The sequence below is a fragment of the Platichthys flesus genome, chromosome 2 (genome assembly GCF_949316205.1).
Source record: "Platichthys flesus chromosome 2, fPlaFle2.1, whole genome shotgun sequence".
In the NCBI taxonomy this organism is placed as follows: domain Eukaryota; kingdom Metazoa; phylum Chordata; class Actinopteri; order Pleuronectiformes; family Pleuronectidae; genus Platichthys; species Platichthys flesus.
In genome coordinates this window covers 23,149,839-23,169,445 of record NC_084946.1, presented here as the reverse complement: position 1 = coordinate 23,169,445, position 19,607 = coordinate 23,149,839, and the positions used below count along the sequence as shown (strand labels likewise).

At 43.7% G+C, this 19,607-nt stretch overlaps 1 protein-coding gene across 1 annotated transcript; it reads right to left on the bottom strand.

Annotated features, from left to right (window-relative positions):
• Positions 1–338: 338 nt before the first annotated feature.
• Positions 339–3,211, bottom strand: kcna3a (potassium voltage-gated channel, shaker-related subfamily, member 3a). Its single transcript, XM_062406682.1, has one exon. The coding sequence runs from the start codon at positions 3,082–3,084 to the stop codon at positions 1,543–1,545; it is 1,542 nt and encodes a 513-aa protein (XP_062262666.1). The 5' UTR covers positions 3,085–3,211; the 3' UTR covers positions 339–1,542.
• Positions 3,212–19,607: the final 16,396 nt, after the last annotated feature.

Below are 19,607 nucleotides of genomic sequence, written 5' to 3'. Positions count from 1 at the left end.
TCTGCAAACAGAACATCTTTGGGTTTTAAGCTGCAAGTCAAAGAATTTGTAGAATTTGAGAATAATTACTATCATAACCTAAAAAAGGGGGAAAACAGCCATTAGCTGCAGCAGCGTCTCAGATGGAGCTTGGTGAGAAGCTCTCATACATATTCATGCTGCGGAACCCGGGACACGCAGTAATTAATTTCAGCGGTCTCCTTTGAGTTGCACATGTTTGTTTGTTTGTTTGTTTGTGTCACTTTGTGCTACAAAGAAACACATGCGAGCGTGTGTCTGGGGAGGGGGGGGGGGGGGGATGAAAGGTAGGTGACGTCAGACCTAGTTGGCATGCCAACTCAGAGAATGGAGCCAGGGAGGTGAAAGGAAACAAAAGGTGAGGCTGCACGGATACAAGAGCTTTTTATATGATATTCATATTTATACGTATCAAACAATTCACCGCCCGAAGCTGAGTTGGCTTCACCTGTAAAAGGACCCAGAGCATTGATGCCCCCCCCCTTTCACACTCACACACACGTACGACAACTGATAAATTCTGCACATGGAAAATATTTAAAAAAAAATCATACATCCACAGCTGCCACGTGAAGGACACAAAGATGATGGCGAACAGGAGATAATGAACAACACTGGGAAAGTCTCCCAACAGGATGCCATGGTAACGCTAGAGGGGGGGTACCCGGGAAACCACCGTCGTCATGGAGACTGCATCACGAGGGGGGCGGGACGATGATCCGCCGTGTTTTGCATCCTGTCACCACGTGACCTCACACTCACTCACACACACACACACACACACGGTCATTCACAACGTTGGTTGTTCCCTGAAGTTGACACTGACACGAGGCTGATAATGACATTCTGAGTCGGTACCAGATAACTTGACTCGTTTTATTTAATAGAGGCTATAAAGGCAGTTCTGAGTTAATAACCACAACTTGTACGTAAAGCTTGACGTGTTATTGGTGATTTACACCATTAACACCACCGTGCGGTTTGTTACCTGAATAATGATCTGCACAAGACTCCAACATGTCGACAGGTTATGATATTAGATATAACCTAAACAGGCCTTTTCGGCCATATAGTCTATTCTTTCACATTATACTGGACAAAGAAACCTTTTCTTTCCACGAAGCACATGACGTAGTTTTTGGACTCACGAGTAAGATGCAGTAATAGGCTACACGTGTATCCCAGTCATAAACACAGATATGTTGGCATCTTCACTGGAGAAATATCAGTTTTAACAAGCAGCTATACATGTTCATTATATATATGTTATTAATTGGACCCAAATGAATACGTTTTACAGTGCATATGACTTTTGAATACTTCTCAATCTCTTAGAAATACTAAAGACACGTGAATATGCACCGTAGATGTAATTTCTCACGTGTGTAAATGCTAATATAAACAACAAGATGCTTGTTAAAAGGGACATTTGGCAGAGTGCATCCACAGATATCGACAGACACATTACAACTGGCTATGTTAAAAAAATAAAATCGGTATTTATAGATTTCCCTTCGTGCTCATTTACACGTCCGTGAAGATCTTTTTGATGTTCACGCAGTTCTGCTTGTTCTCGGTGCTGAAGCTGGGCTGCTTGATGCCCTCCTCTACCACCATGTACTCGGTTTTGCTGAGGGACGAGGAGCTGCACGACCTCCTCAGCTCCTCCACGGGGAGGTGCTCGCAGCTGCCAGGGTTCGCGTACATCGGCATCTCCTCTCCGTCCGTCTCCCGGTGGTAAAAGTAGTTAAAGTTGGACACAATCACGGGCACGGGCAAGGCAATGGTCAGCACGCCCGCTATGGCGCACAGAGACCCCACTATCTTCCCACCGATGGTCACCGGATGCATGTCCCCGTATCCCACCGTGGTCATGGTCACAACCGCCCACCAGAACGCGTCCGGGATGCTGGTGAAGCTGGACGAGGGGTCGTCCGCTTCTGCGAAGTAAACCGCGCTGGAGAAGAGGATAACTCCGATGAAAAGGAAAAAGATCAACAAGCCCAGCTCCCTCATGCTGGCTTTGAGAGTCTGACCCAGAATCTGAAGTCCCTTGGAGTGCCGGGACAGCTTGAAGATGCGAAAGACCCGCACCAGTCGTATGACCCTCAGGATGGCGAGGGACATCGCCTGCTGGCCGCTGTTGGTCTGCTGCTCGGCCAGCTCCGTCCCCAGGGTGATGAAGTAGGGGATTATGGCGACGATGTCAATGATATTCATGATGTTTTTGGAGAAGGTGGCTTTGCTGGGGCAGGAGAAGAATCTCACCAGCAACTCGAAGGAGAACCAGATGATGCACAGGGTCTCGATCACAAAGAAGGGGTCTGTGAACGGGCTTGGCACGTAGGGTGCTGTGCCATTGACCTCGGGTGCCACTGTGGCTCGGTCCTTCTCATCCCGAAATTCCGGGAGAGTCTCCATGCAGAAGATGACGATAGAAATCAGAATAACCAGCACTGAGACGATGGCGATCCCTCTGGCTGGCCCCGAGCTTTCAGGATACTCAAACAAAAGCCAAACCTGCTTTTGGAATTCATTATTGGGCAAAATGCGCTCCTCTTCTTTTATAAACCCTTCATCCTCCCTGAATTTCTCCATGGTCTCCTCCCCCAGCTGATAAAACCTGATCTCCTCGGAGAAAATATCAATGGGAACGTTGACAGGTCTCCGTATGCGCCCCCCGGACTGGTAGAAGTACAGGATGGCATCAAAGCTGGGTCTGTTCCTGTCGAAGAAGTACTCATTCCGCAGCGGGTCAAAGTAGCGCATCCTCTTCCTGGGGTCCCCCAGCAGCGTGTTCGGGAACTGGTTGAAAGTTTTAAGTTGCGTCTCGAAGCGTAAACCCGAGATGTTGACCACCACCCTCTCGCAGCATCCCTGGCGGCCGCGCTCGTATCGATCCACGGTCAGGTGAGGCGCCGAGTGCACGGCGGACTCCTCCAGCATGTTCTCCACCGTCATGACGCCCTTCTCCACCTCGGCATAGCCCCGGCTGTCGGACGCACTGTAGCCCCTGATCCCGGCAGACGAGGGCGACTGGATCCCGCCGGAGGTCCGCTCATCCATACAGGTGGTTTTCGGTGTGGGGGGGCCACGGGCGCCACGCCTCTCTCAGCCAAAGCCTGCAGCCCTGGAGAGCCGAGGCAGACGCCACTTAATAACATATCTTGTAACCATCACCTCTCTGCATCTGTGCGTAACCGCACACTGAGGCGCTGCGCTCTCCTCTGCCTTTTCCTCTCCTCCACCCAAACACGTCCACACCCGCCCACGGCGCGCATATGTCTGACATACGTCCACCAGCCGTCCAATCGGAAATTAACTTGGCACTTAATGGCGAGCACACACCTCCATTCAAGTGTGATGGCACAACCACAACAACAACAAGAATCACCTGCTTGATCCAGGTCACATTGTTTTCCACTGTGGAGCTCGTGTTCACTGACCCCTGCATGGGAATGAAAAACAGATAACAACTGTTGATGTTTGTCAATAATCACAAACCAACAAACGTCAGCAGCAAACGCCCACGTATCAATATCATCTCTTTTTCCAAGCATGGCATTGTTTACAACCAACACTTTTTTCTAGTCACTCCTTCTTCCTCTTCCCAGAGAAATCCTGCGCGTTAACGTGTTTTATTCGAGCGCTTGTTATGTTGGTGTTAATATATTCACTGCCCAGAATGAAGCTGAATATCTGACCGCTCGCTCTCTTTTTAACTGTGCGTCTTATTTCTTGTTGAAGGGCTTATTGCTCTCCGTGGTGCTGAAAACAAGCGCGCACCGCGGTTTGTGGAATCAATGCGCGCACTCTCCTCAGCAGAGGAGGGTTGAATCAGGATCGAGTGAGAGTAAGACAAGAGGCAGAAATCGTGAACATTACGCACGAGCAGATAAGTCTTCTCAATATGAGGCGATAAAAAGAGCGTCTCCTGTGTCAACCTGTGCTCCAGCTGCGATAATTAATGAAGCAAAATCGAAGTGAAGTGAGTCATATACTGATAGGCTTCATTTAAAAGGCGTCTGTCACCGTCTGTGGTTTCTGCAGCACGTGTGCTCAGTGTTTTCATTTGGCCACTCAGGGTTTTAATTTAAACATATGATTCCCTGAGGATACGCCCCCTGATCCTCTCTTCTATCCAAATATGGCAACATCTACTACACTCAACTGTAAACATATTCACACTGGTCTTAAAAAAAAGAAAAAGAAAACCATTGACCTCTTTCGCAGCTGCCTGAAAAAAATAAGGTCCCAGGGCATGGGAAAACCGCACCACCAGGGATACTGCAGCTACTTACAGCAGGATAATAAAATTGAAAAGGTAGGTAATAAATTCGAGTTTATTTTTGCCTGTCGTAGGAAATCCCACAATTTGATTTAATTTTTCTGTTTCACTGGAATCTCCATTTCACCGGGGAGTTGAAAGCTCCACAGAGACTTCCTGGTTTAGATATACTGAGGTTAGTCCAAATTGGCCAAATGCAACCTCCTAAGAAAGTTTTAAATGCCATAAAATCATTGTAAAATGTATTATTTAATGTTTTAGAGTTATATTCTTCACAAGTCTCTCGCCACACAATGATCTAAATGATTCAACTCAACAAAAAACCCTGAACTGAAAGATAATTAGAAAACACTTGTGTGTGATATCTCCTCTTGTGCCTAGAGAAATGGTTTTGTTTCCATTATTCATAGCAGATTGTGACGTGCACAACATGCACAAAAAAGAAAAATACAGGAACTTTTCCTCTTCAGGTGAGTTCATGCATTTTTCTGACTCCAGTTTTATTTCAGTCTTATCTCCTCTCTGCAGCCTGGAGGCAGAATGACCTTTACCTCCCCAGTCCGGTCTGAGTCTCTCCTTATTTTCAGCTCAGGCTGAAACTATCTCCTCTTATTAGAGAGTCAACTATAGTCAACCTTAGAAAGACATGTTTAATAGAGTTGAGTACAGGGCTTCTAAAATCCAGCCCTGATGCAAAACCATGATAAAGATAAAAGCTTTGTCCACAGTGGAAAGAGAGAATATTTCAGACCTTCAATTTAGACCAAAAAGGAAAAAAAAATATTCAAAACAATAAGCAAACACATAAAACCGAACATAAAGCTACTACTGTAGTTAGAAAATCCTGTACAATCGGATCTCCCTTGACCCCCGACCTCCATCCTGGAGCCATGAAGTTCTGAACCTGAACCAGGGCTCACATCACATCTGAGACACATACTCAATTATTCAATAAGTGAACTGACAGGAAATTAATAGGCAACTATATTGATAATAAATGAATCATTTAAGTCATTTGTGAAGAACACAAACGTTTTCTAGTTCCATCTCAAGGGATTACTTGATCAATTGAGCAAACAATGTGCAGATTAATTCATACTGATAGTAATTGTCATTTGCTGTATTCTCTTTCCCTCCCACAGACACAAACAAGGCGCTGGTTATCAAATGCTGATGAGAGGAACAGCGTTACACAATTTTCCTCTATTCCTTGTGTAGAGAATAGAGAGCATGTGTACCGTTAATTAGTGTGGTAATCACTGTGGTGATGAGTTGAATCTGCATGCTCTTAAAGAGCAATGGGTCCAGACCAGTGCTCCCTTCACATACATTGTTATCATTGTTATCGTTTGTGCAAACAGGTTGATAGTGGAAGTAATGTATCACACCATATAATAGTGATTTTGGATATTTCAGGATCTGTCACTGTTTCCCTGTTTCACTGTTCAAGGGTGCTGTCACAGCAGAAAAACATGGTAAGACCTAATTAAGTTGAAGTCAAACAAAAATAGTTTTGAGTCTCAGCTCAACAGAAGATTCAACAGTTCTTTTCTGGATGGATTTTCACTTTGTCTACATTGTTGTAGTCCTTAATTTCCTGAAGAACATAAAGTGCTCCTCTAATCCCTGATAAGAAAAAAACTTCACCAAAAATATCTTCACAACAAGGTGCAACATGCTTTGTTCTTAACCCTCAACAAGATTTAGGAAAACTACCAAAAAAAACTATTAACAGGGGTCGTAGAAAAACGTAGAGCCACATGTGAGGGATGCTTCTCCATGGAAGGACAGAAGTGCATAGATACAACATGTAAATGAGAACAAAATAACAGAATATACAACAGTGATTAGAATTTGTTTTTTTATTGTGGGGTCAGAGATATTTGCAGAATGAGCGAGAGCGATATTGACATGTACTAAATAAAGTAAATGGGTGCACAGAGTGAGGTAAGTGCTGCAGTGCATGATGGGAGTTCCTCCAGTAGTATAGGCCTATAGCAGCATAACTAAAGGATCTAATGTATCAGTGCTTCAGTGAGTCATTTCAAACTATAAGCTTCATTAATGAGTACTTTTTAGGTTGAAACTTCAAAGTAGAGATGGCATCTGCCTCTGGAACCCAAAGAGACACAATGTTATCTCCACCCAAAATATCTGCACTTACTGTCACCAATAAAAACACATCAATGTATTTCTGTTCCTGAATTGATCAAAGGAATGAACAAAGACATCGTGGCGAGCTTCCGAGCCGAAATCCTCCAAGCCATAAGTCAGATTAAGGCTCTGAAAGAGGACAACTCATCTCTAAAGGAGCAAGTCGAGCAGCTCCAGGAGCAGGTGAAAGTAGGAGAAGTTATCTTGCAAAAGGAGAAGAAGAAACAACGTCGTCGCTCCAGGGACTACATATACTGCATGGAAGAGCTCACTGTGTGTCAGGCCAAGTGTGAGACCTTGGAGGCCAGTCTGCACCAGGAGCCGGCTCAGTCTGAAACAAGCCGAAGCAGGGAGGTGGAGGTCGACCAGGAAAACCAGGCTCTGCAGGTGGAGGTCAACCTGCTCAAGACCGGACAGAGGATTCTTGAAGATGAGCTGTAGAAGAAGGACGAGCTTCTTCAAACCAGCCCCTACCTTAACTGCCCAGCCACGCTCAAAGAAACAAAGGAGGTCAACAAGAGTCAGTTAAAGATGCAGGCAGCGAGGCTGCGGAAGGAGACGACTCTCACTGAGGGAGTGAGCAGCAGGAAGGTGGAGGCCGTTGAAAAAGAAAACAAGACTCTGAAGAAGCAAGTTGACGATTGAAAAAGTGAACAGAAAAATCGAACGTAAGGAGGAGCTGGTGAAAAAGGAAATCAGGAAACGACAAGCTTCTACCAGGTCGTACATGGACTGCCTGCACAAGCTCAGTGACCTGGAGAACGAGCTGGAGAACGTAGAGAGGACTTATGGACAGAAAGCTGGAGCAGCTTGAGGCTCTGAAGGTGGAGGACTAAGATGAACTCCTGAACCAGGAGACGGATCAACCTCCAAAGATGACAGGAACGATGGGACGTTTGCCCTGAAACCACTCACCCTTTTTCCTTCACCCCTTCTTACCCCACCCCCTACCTACTCCTCCCCTCCTCCCCCTGCCCACCTTCCACTCCCACCCCTTTCTCTCCCACCCCTCACCCCTTTCCTATTCCCCAAAACTAACCCCTCACTGACAACCTCCGACCAATAATGTATATAATAACAGATGTATAACATCTACCTGTGTGTGTTTTTCTGAATATAAAATAAATGATTTAATGGTCCTAATCAATTATGACAGTGTCATTGTTTTTTAATTTTTTCTTTCTGTATTTGAATATGTCACAAGATGACAATAAAGGTTCACATATGGTTAATTAGTGTGTGAATCACTGTGGTGATGAGTTGAGTCTTCATGCTGTTAAAGAGCACTGGGTCACCACACTTCCCTCTGACAACTGAGAGGAACTAAATTAAATGTCATTATTGCGTCTTTTATACCAAAATGATCAGTTATACGCAGGTTTAATAAATTCTGGTAAACCCACTGCAAAAGAGACGACTGACTCCCTGTGAAGTTTGCTTCTCTGTTTTTGAATCTGCCTGACAGAAATAATGTTCATGTTTGTTTCACCCACAGCCGACCCACACACCTAGTTCATCTTTACAATTAACTATTATTTAATACAAATAAATATATTGACCTGTTACATATAATGTTTTCAGGTTTCCTCCAGGTACCCAACCCGATACAATCTTCCTTTTAGATCACATTCGTGTTTACCATGTAGGTGATTGAACACTTTTAAAGTAAAACGTTTAATATATGTGTTTTTACTCAGCTCCGTGTGGAACAGTTCATTGGGAACATGTTAATCCAGGGGTCAAAGAAAGATTTGTCAACAAAGCATTGATTGTCTCCTGAATCTGATTCCAATAAACTGATTGCTGATCTGTGGTTACGTGATTGTTTAGTGAATACATGTTTGTCTCTACATCACAGTCAACAGCAGCCACATCAGCTTAATAATAATAATAATAACAATAATAATAATAATAATAATAATAATAATAATAATAATAATAATAATAATAATAATAATAATAATAATAATAATAATAATAATAATAATCACATAAAAGAAGAGCTGCAGTCAGGTAAGTCATGCTGCTATTAACAAGGTCCCAGTGGTTCCATCTCAGGAAACACAGGGAGTTTTGTCTGGGTTTCCGTCTCCAAGGCAACAAAGCATTGAGTAAAGAGAGTAGAGTGAAATTGAAGTTATGTAATTTCCGTTCCAACTTGTAGACGAGTGAGCGAGTCGACCGGAGACGATTCTTCACATTCCCACTGAGGAAAGAACACGTTACATATCAGGATTAAAAAGGTAGCCAGTCGGTTTTTCTTTGTCCCTGTGTGTGTGTTCGTGTGAACTTGTGTTAATGTGTGTCCGTGTGTGTGTGTTTGCTTGTGTATGTGTGCATACGTGTGTGTGTGTGTGCACGCGCTACAAGGCCACTTATCAGACACACAGCAATCAGCTCAACAAAAAGGGACAGATATAATAGGATAGCTCAGACCCTGGGCTGGAGAGTCGCTTTCATTTCACAACAACGCTCGTTATCGAACAGCCTTTGGCTATAATCCCCTCGCTCCCCCCCCTCCCCCCCTCCCCCCCACCAGCCCCCCGTCTCCCTTTTCATTTCTTTTTTACCCAATTCGTTCAAACCCAACCGCTATAAATAAATTACATTGAATTTATTTTCTTCAGGGCCATGAAGCAGTGTTTACACTTGTAACCACAGGCCAGTCAAGTGCATCCGCTCAGAGTCTGATCAAAGAGGTGGGGGGGGGGGGACGGGGGGACGGGGGGGACCTGATGAGCCGCTGAACAAAATAAGGGTCAGGAGTCATTGATTATCATAGCAGCAAACAGTGTCCTGCTGTGCATGAAGAGAACTGCTGCCCAGATTTCAGTGTGGCGAGTCTGAATGCATGCGTGTGCCTCTGCAGGTTTAGAACAAATCCCACCCAATACCTTGTTATCATGCAATTCCCACATCAGACCCAGTATCAGGACTGTTTTCTGTGCACTGCAGGTGATTTATTGTCTCTGTCAACACAAGCCAAAGAATTTCCCCCGACACTGACCCTATGGAAAGCACGCCTATGTCCAATCTCACATGTATTCAAAAATGCTTAATAGCGTTTCTATCAGTTCAGTTTCCCCATAATTTCCAGGCCCATTCCACTGGCTGCCTGCCGAGGATAAAAACTGGCCCATTAAATTGCATTACATTATCCAAACCTCTGGAGTTCCAAGCAGCTAAAGATAGACTTGTTATCAGTCTGAGAAGTTAAACAAAATTAGTTTTTAACTCTGGCAGAAGCTGGACTTTTAAGTGACGTTACAAATGGCATTGAACCTCTGGTCTGGAGGGGGACGAGGGCATTTGATTAATAATAATCCCCTCTGAAAAAAGAGCGTTTATTCATTCTTCAACTTTGCAGACAGTTTCAGGGAAAAGAAGGCCCCGCTGGTTTCCATCAAACATGAAAATGCTCGGACCGCTCACTGAGTAAACGAGGAGCAAGAGTCTTTTTCTCTTTTTTCTCTCCCGCTCTGTCCGTTCAGTCTGGCTTGCAGGCACACGCTGGCCGATCGATAAAGGCAGAGAGAAAGAGAGAGACAGGCCAGCGTCCATCGATCAGCCGCGCACTGGATGTGATCCCCGCTCGAGCTGAATCATTACACATTCACACCGTCCGCTGCCGCAGCCATCAGGAGCCAAGGTGAAGGCCAAGGTCATAAATTATGCTTCAGCACTTTCCTTGCTACGATCAGTCAAGTGAGGGGTTAAACGAGCGATGGAAAAAAAACTTCATGTTGCAATAAGTGAAGAGTCCATCAGCATGTCACTAGCATCTCACTATTCTACAGAGACCAGCACTCGAACATTAGGGTAACAGTGTATGGACTCTTGAAGCCCATCCTTTCATGATGGAAATAGCAAGAGAGGCAAGACTCAGGCTACAACCAGTTTGCACTATACAAGTGGCGACCAACATCTGCTGATCCATAAAATTGGCTGATTGGCAATTTACCCTCAGTTTGGTTTACCTTCAAACATTTTAAATGAAATTCACCATATTGTCCAAAAAAAATAAAATATAAAAGGATCTTGTAATGTCTTCTTGTAAAGTGCATGTGTCAGGAGGCCAGACCTCAGTTTCCTGTCATATAGTCTCCACCTCTGCAGGTCTGTTCTTTGCATATGTAATGTAAATGAGACTTAAAGGGGATGTAACAGGGTTTCAATTAGGGGTCTGACAATTTGGTACGTTAATGCTAAGAGCTTGAATTGGACTTGACATGTTAAATGCTTCAGTAAGTCAGTGTCACCACCGTGGAAATGTGAGCAGCTGCTGCCACCGTGACGCAGAAAAATGAGCGTGACACACACAGAGACATGGAGGGAATAGAACCCAGCATCTCGTCAACTCCTCCGCCTTAATGTTATGGTTTCGCTTCAAAAACAAGCACACAAAACACAGCAGAGACGTTCCACTTGGTGAATACTGAGAGAATACGTTATTGTGCTCGCATGTGTGTCACACGCACACAGAGGAAATAACAAGTCAACACAGGCTTTTCAAGACTGTGATTCTCTTTCAAGTGTGAAACTCAAAAAAAGCCTGTTCCTTCCTTCAAACCACAAATCCCCAAACTGAATAATAAAAACTTCTGATTAGCATCATCTGACCTTTTACGTCCCAAACACGGAGAGCAAATATTCATTTGCATCTGTGAGTTAAACTGGCCTTTGAGGCACAGCTCAGGGAAGCCTTGCAAGACGTAACCGGGTGTGATGCGTGTATCAAGAATTACGGGTGTCGTTGTAATTCTAACCGGCATCTCAGAGATGAAATGTGAAGGTTGTGTAGCAATGAGGGGGGCGTGTGCTGGGGAAAAGATCCAGCCTCCTGGATTAGAGATCCCTGGGGAGAGCAGGCTCTCCGGCCCCGGCATGACATGCTGTGACGGTTATGGATTGGTAAGAGCACGTAAAGACCCCCCTGAGAGCTGGTGTGCTGCTTTATATCTGGCCGGAGAGGCGTTTGTTTTAAGAAGATGCAAGACTGCAGGCATGTGACTGGGTGCTAATAAAGTCTCTTCAATTGATTGTGGACTGGGCTTGGTCATATATTTTGACAAAATGTTGATGGGAGGACGGAGATAGGTCAGAAGTTATCAAGTGAGGAGTATTAGCCCGCTGGGATTCGCTTAAACACACACACACACACACATACGCACATGCAAACATAACACACACCTTTTAGTTATCTGACACAGAATCAGGTTGAGAGTAAAACCTCCAAGTCCACAGGAAATGCTGCGGACATGCAGGGACCTAATCTCCCGCCTATGGTGCAGACTGATGCGTTTAAGATTGCCTTCATTATTGATCAACATGCATTTTGATTATTTAGCCAATACAACAACAAAACAAAGGGAAAACAGTCATTACTAGAATGGGACTCACTGGAGCACATTCAATCAAGCTGCAGCATATGTAACACACTCAGATACCAGATGGATTTTTAATTATTCCCTGGGATAAGGGTGTAAATGTAAATAACTCTAGAATTCATTGACGGCATACATTCAACAGGTTCTCATTGCCTATGAGGATTTGAGTGTAAACAGCATCAATGCTGGAAAAAACAAACAAACGTTATTCCTTGACCTTTTCCGTTCTCTCGTATGTCTTGGAGGAGAGCACCCTGCTGTATTATCTGTGAAAATGCTCCGGCTTGCACCTCCCTGCAATAGCTGGTGCGAGAGACATCTTTGAAGTGCGACCCACAGTTTGCAAGGAGCAGATGGGCTGACTAATGGAACTCCTGACTGGTGGCGTGCGCGTCTCGCTGCCAAATCACAGTGAGAGATGGCAGATCGGCTCATTTGGGAACGGGAGCAGGCTGCAGAAGGAATCACCAGGACGGCGAGAGGAGCAAGAACTCAATAATAAACAACACCAGACATATGTTTATTTGATTCCGGGCCCTCTCAGCTACTGGTTCTCTCGTCGCGAGCCTCGAGATGTAGGCGTGCGCGAATATCTCAGGACAAAAACACTGATGCTAAATATCAGCCAGTCATTTAGAGGAAAGAATCGACTGTGAAAGTTAATTGAAGGCAGAAATGTGATCTGAACTGAAGGAGTTTCAGCTCTCTACACTGTCAGTAAATGAGTGGAAACACAGGCAATGTGCTAAACGCTGCCAAACTGCCATTTAGGGACAATTTGTATATTCCAGAGTCAAATATCCCTGAGGCGAGCCGACCTTTTGGGGAGAATCTGACGTAAGGAAAACACAATGTGCCTCTGCAGCGGGAGATGAGCCGAGACATTCACATGCACAAGTCTCTATCTAAAAAAAGAATTTGAAATTGGTGATTTAAAGTGTTAAAGCGTTAATGAGGAATGATTCCGCAGCACCATTTATAGAGATATATTTAATTATGTAACATCTATGTGCAATGACTACTAATACATAGCAAGAGCCTTCCACCATTCATTATATGCCTTAAAGAATAATATAACAAAAAAACGACCTTCTATTTTACAGATAAAAATAGAACCGGATCATGAATGACTCTAAAAAAGTCCCAATACATGGGCGTTCTAGCATGACTAAAATCCCAGTTGTGCCTTGAGGCACTCCTGCCTATCAATCTGCAGCAAGGCCCTGCAGATGGGAGGAGGAGGAGGAGGAGGTGGAGGAGGAAGAGTGACAGGAAGAGAAAAATAAAAAAATAAAACAGCTTATCAGCCCTCCTGGGCCTCCCAACTAATAACATACAGTAAACTATATTATATATTAGATATAAATATATACTGTATATAAGACCAAATCAATCTATATCTCTGTGGACACAGACGCTGGCAGTGCTTTGATGGTATTTTGGCATGCTGGAGGTAGCCATAGCAACCCTGGTAAAAGGGAGGGGGGGAGGGGGGGGGGGTCCCACCGACTCAGTGATGCAATGGGAATCTTCCTGCCCATATTCCAGGCTGTGAAATTAACACTTTGAGATTAAATTTCACAGCCTGCTGCCAACTAGTACAGACTGCTTCTCCATAAGCAGCTGAACCCCCACATGTGTATTAACACACACAAACACCAAATGCTTCTACACACACACACACACACACACAAACACACACACAGAGAGTAGTAGGAAGATATGCAAAGAAGGATTAGAGACATCCTACTTATTTAGGCTTTAATTTCCTACAACAGGAAGAAAGGATTTAACACGGACACATGCAGAACAGTTTTATGTTCGATGCCACTTGTGAAGACAGGAGCATCATTACTACTCCAGTTGTTCCTCGGTGACACCGGCTGTAGAGGGCTAGGGAGGTGGAGCTCTCCTTATCTGTGATTTATTTCAAACTTTGCTTTCAGTTTTACATCCAATTAAATTGGTTTAGATAAAGTTCTCAAGCCGCAGCAATTAGTAGAATCTTACTATGAATAACAGAAAACACGGCCGAAGCCACAACACGAAGGATCTCATTAGTTTTCATCTTCATCCTCTTCAGCCTCAGAAGACTGTATTCATGGGAGCAGCGATTCGCTCCTAGTGACGAGCAAACTGACCATCTTGAAATCCTTGAGTGTCTCTTTTGTCAATGAAAACTTGAATGCGATGAATGCCTCTTTTTGTCGTTTCCATTTAGTCATTTTATCAATGGATGTCTCGAACATCTATTATAACTGAGATCCCTGTTGCAGCAGAACATTTGACATACTGTGATTAAAAGGTTTTATAATCATCACACGCCTCTATACAAGAAAACACAAACACTAAACAAACGCTAAAACAAGCCGGGCCCTTAGGTGGTGTTAAAGTCTCCATCAGTGATCTGTCAAACTCCAGCTGTGGTCCAAGGGCAAGGCACACACCTGCGAATGGCTGTCGAATGTCTCACGGCCGCTGGGAGGATATTTGTAATGAGAGGCCCAAACCCAAAGGACAAAGCGTGGACAGGGAATTATATCACTCAAAGTTGTTACCTTTACAAGCCTCTACAGTAATCTGTATCTGCAGCGACTATTATCCAAAGATCCCAGATGCCTCTTAGTTCCTTTACCCCCACGTGTCGACAGATGTGCATCCTCACATGACTCTGTGCGACAGGACCATTTACATTTAGCATTGAAATACTTACCAATAGTGCAGAGAGGACCTGACAGAGGTAATGATCCGGATCAGTGGAGGAGAGGGCGAGAGAGAGAGAGAGAGAGAGAGAGAGAGAGAGAGAGAGAGAGAGAGAGAGAGAGAGAGAGAGAGAGAGAGAGAGAGAGAGAGAGAGCGATGGCACAGCTGTGGGAGAAGACCCAGTGGAAGAAAAACACATCCTGTGTTAGCTCACAGGGACAATGTATTATAGAGGAGAAAGCGGTGTAGCGCAAATTCAATCAGCGTAATAATTTATTTAGAGTATTTATTTTTGCCTATTTATGGTAGTATTTTAATTCATTCCCCCATATTTCCCAGGAGTGCATCTGGAAGACACGTCTTGTACCTGCTGCACACGGTTTCAGAGAGCTCCATCTTAATGCGCTTTATAATGAGTTCATTGTGCAGGCAGTGTGTGGAGAGGGCTCTCGTCCTCCGTGGACCACGCTGTGTCATTTTCAATGGTTATAACAATTACCAAACCATAACAATCAGATCCAATCAGCCAGATAATTCTAACCGAATGCCTGAGTGATTCACATCCAAACAAAAGAGGACAAGGCAGGACGCTTCGTGAGGACAGACTTCAAAGTCCTCACCAGAAATCTTGTGGCGTTGCAGAGACACCATCTCAATCGCAGATGGATCTCCGGGCTGTTTCCTCCTACTGGGGCTCCCGTGATAATGAGCACATGAGCAGGATGTATTGTTTACGGCTTTAAATGTGTCGTATCTGCAGCTCATGAATTGGAGGCTTGGTTGTGGGCGTGTGCACAGTTTTACTCTATCACCGCCTACTGTAATCAATTCCCCTGCCGGCGTGTGGCTCCCTGCAGTGCAGTGCAGTGCCACAGTGGACACATGCATCCTGTGGAAGTCCCATTATTGGCTCTTTTCAGAGGTTTGGCGGCTCGTGCAGATTCTGGCTGACGAAAAGTGATAGAAATAAGGGCAATTACCGTGGAAAACCTTTCAGGAAGCGGGTTGACTGCTAATTCGGGATTAAGGATTAACCCCTTAACAGCCACATCCTCTCTTTTATTTCCCCCTTATATTAATAGGGACTAGATCTATTTGAAATCATCTGGAAACCCACATTTTCATAACGAATTATTCTACTGATTCTCTATATATCCATTGCTGGTGTTTCCTATTAATAAGAGAGATCCTATCTTTTATAGCTTGACTGAAGATGTAAACAAAACCCCTTTGTTCCCAAAGCCAGCCAGCTTTTGTCCGACCAACCGTCAAAACCCAAACACATTCATGATTTATGATGAAATAAGTCGCATTAAACAGCAAATCCTCACATTCGAGGAGCTGGAAGTCGAACCCGAGACTGTCAGGACATCAAAAGTTCTGTTACTGGAGTGAAACAGCATTTGAGGAGCTTCTTATATTTTCAAATCAAGAACTTTGCTTCCTTTTCCAACCCAGAAAAAAGTGAGGGTGAGTCACGCTTGTTCTCTCATCACTTCTGATCCCAGAGCTAATATCTGCCAGCACTTTGCACTGATCTGACAGTGATGCTCTTCTCCCCCCTGAAATTTAAATCTGTACATGTCACTGGGTGAAAATCATTTTCAGCCTATGGGTCAGAGATTGGTGGTGATGTAGCTTGTAATTAAACGTGGAGTTCTATTTTCAGAATATTCAAAACCAAACAAGAGACATTTCTACATTCTGTATATTGATTAAACATAGAGGCCCCTGGTATTATGATTATTAATATTACATCCATTAGACATTTCTGATATTGACTGCAGCTGTAACCCAACACCCAGGCACCCATTCTCCTCGGCAATGTTTGTTATCTTATGCGAACATATTTGTGCAAATGTGATAAAATACGGGGCGGGCTCGTTTGCTGGAGCGAGCCGAGCTGAGCAGGGCTCTCACTCAGACACAGTTATTCATGCACACAATGAAGACAGCAGAAAGTGACACGTTCATTCAAAAACAGCCGCCCCGACTTTAAATGTGTCACGTTTGATACCGCTCACATTTGTTCTCCCGGCACATCTCACTAAACAAACAAGTGAGAGATATTGGACCCAGTGGCTGCTCCTGACACACCGAGGGGAGGTCGCACTCCTTCCTGTCTGTGCAATTGCTTTTGCTCAATGATTTATGAAAAGGAGAACAATCTGTGCACAGATTGGACATAGACACACACACACACACATATATATATATTTATATATGCTGACCTGTCACTAGGAGATCACATGCTCCTGGCTTTAGGTGATCTCTGACACACAGAGAATTGGAGCTGTGCACCGATAAGGTACCAGAGTGTGAATCTTACCAAAGGTGAAAAAAGAAAGTGTGTGTTTGTGCTTCAAATGCTTATCAAACTTGTTTTTTAAATTCTAATCTTTTATGCAACTAAACCACTTGAAAAACAGATGTTTTTCCAGGGACGGATACAGATTCAGCCTCGGGAATCTGCATGTGTTATAACTGAGTGCGTGGTAAGTCAGGAGAGCCGGGGTTGTGTTCTGCCTACACCTGATCCAACCGGCACATTGCCAGGACAACACATCAGTAGGTTTTAGTTTTTTTCACTCTTTCAAAACCCCCCCCGGGAGAATTTGAGGCGATGTTTCTGTGATGAAAACGGTAAAACTGAAAACTCCCTCTTAAAAAACAATATCCTCATTTGACTGTTTTATTGATTTAGGACAGTAAAGTACATTTAGATTTAGCTTGGAGTGTAAATCAGAGCAGCAGGATATCATAGAGCGTGGCTGATGTTTTTCCTTTACTTTATATTATATTTATACTGGCATATATTATATTTACCATAAAAACAGACTGCACTTAGATTGACTCATGTCTTGTCTTATGATCTCCCTGACAAACACATGTGCTAACATATAGTCTGTCATTAAAAAGGCTAACAGAATTATATATATTTAACATATCAACACACAAGTTTCTGCAGCAAGAACATTTTATATACAATTTGATCAAACATTTATGGTCCCTTTTTGTATATAAAAAATAAAGTTGCATATTGATCTTGTTTGAATTAGTTTTGTCCTGTTTTTTCTACCTTATTAAAAAGCAAATGTTTTTCATACAATTATTTATATGCATGCTACATAATGAGTACAAATATAACTTGTTTTATATATTTACACAGAAAGATGCTCTGAAATCTTATCTGAAAGGGCCGGTGTGTTAAGTATAACATCTCTCTTTATGTCCTTGACTTATCATGAATTTGTCAAACGAGTCATCGACACCAGCACGACATGATGACCTGCAGAGTCAGACCATGAAAACCATACATTATGCTTGAGGTAATTCCAAAGCAGTGTCACTTCCGAGTATTAGCCTGTCAATCAAAGACGTGACACTTTTTTTAGCTGTTAAATGTCACACTCCAATAAAACTCCAATCATTACATAATAATTTGGAGCCACAATAACTGTTTCTCTATAAAAAGCCTTCCATGCTGTCTAGTGTAATGGACTCTACATCACTGGTAAATGTTTTGATGGGAAGAGAAACAACGTTCAAACAACAGATGCAATAACACGGCAGAGTGACAGAAAACTACGTGATCCATCATCGTACACGTTCACAACTCTGCATCCTACATATACGACACCCTGCTCCACATAGCACTCCTCTAAGGCTCCGTGCAGCTTGAAATGCATGTTGCCGTCTATATATAGTCGTCATTATTATGCAGGGATACCTCACAGATGTGCATGCATAAAGCATTCGCTCTGAAGTGGCAGCATGCATGGCTTTTGTCTGTCCTTGAACAATCAGTCACTGTGCATCATTGATACCATGGTGGACCACGTCTTCACCCAGTCAGACCATAATGCATTCCACTCTGAGACTGTCACAAAGAGGAAGTCCCTCGTGCCCCGGGGGCATTATTCTGTATGCCCTGCTACCGAAATTGCTGCTGCTGACATTTTGTCTCCTTCCACGGGTCCTCGTGATACGATCTGGGTGGACCTTCCCCTTCACAAAAGAAAAAGCTTAATTAACCAATACTTGGAGTTTTCCAGCAGCCGGTCTGTGCATCTGTTGTTGTTGTTGGCCTCGCATAGTGAAAAGATCCCTGAGAGGATTCATTTTCCTCTTTCTTCTAATGAGCAGTTAGACAGGCATACCTGCCCCACTGCTGCTCCTCTGAGGATATAGGCATCAAAACAGGATGTGTTATTCTATACAGCAAATGGGGTGGCTGGGTACCGAGGAGAGAAACAAGCAAATGAGGAAAAAAAACACCTCGAAGACTCGGGGCATCTACATTTTTAGAGACATTTTATTTCTCGTTTTATGAATATGACATTTGAAGCAGTAGAGCGGAATGTAAATATTCAGGTTCAATGCACAGAACATACATTTTACACTGATTACATTTCACTTGCAAGATGTTGGTTCAGAAAAAGTTAAAGTAAAGAAAGATGAATGCATGAATAAGGCGAAACACAGTACAAGTGATTTCAATCAGGCTAGACAACAATCAATCTGTAAACATGACAGCCACTTTAGGGATGATTTTTTGTGACTACCTATTATCAATCTAGTTTTCTAATATGAACTATTTCCCCGTGAATCCACAAGGGGGCAGCAGATAGATTGTGCTCATTCAACACAGCTCTCACTCATTGCAGACTGAGGTGTTCTTTATCCCTCTCATGTCAGTTCTGTGGACGCTCAGCAGCAGCACCGTTATAAAAAGAAACCCCCAACACCTCAGCCATCTCCTGTTGCAGACCCCACACACACAGACACACACACCTCAGACTGGATTAAGGATGTTTAAACTAATAATCACATGCTCGCCGCCACTTCAGAGCCTGAGGTCTCCGCAGGTCAAGGACACAAATGGGCACCTAGGTGTGGCGTACTGGAGTCTGTGTTTTACCCTTCAAGGTTAACTCTTCTCTGAAGGTCACACACTGGATCGTGAACATATTGCCTTGTAGCATATTCAGTCAATGGTGGCACCTTTTTAGGAGTTATTTACGTTCCTGTCGATAATATTCACTCTGCACCTCTAG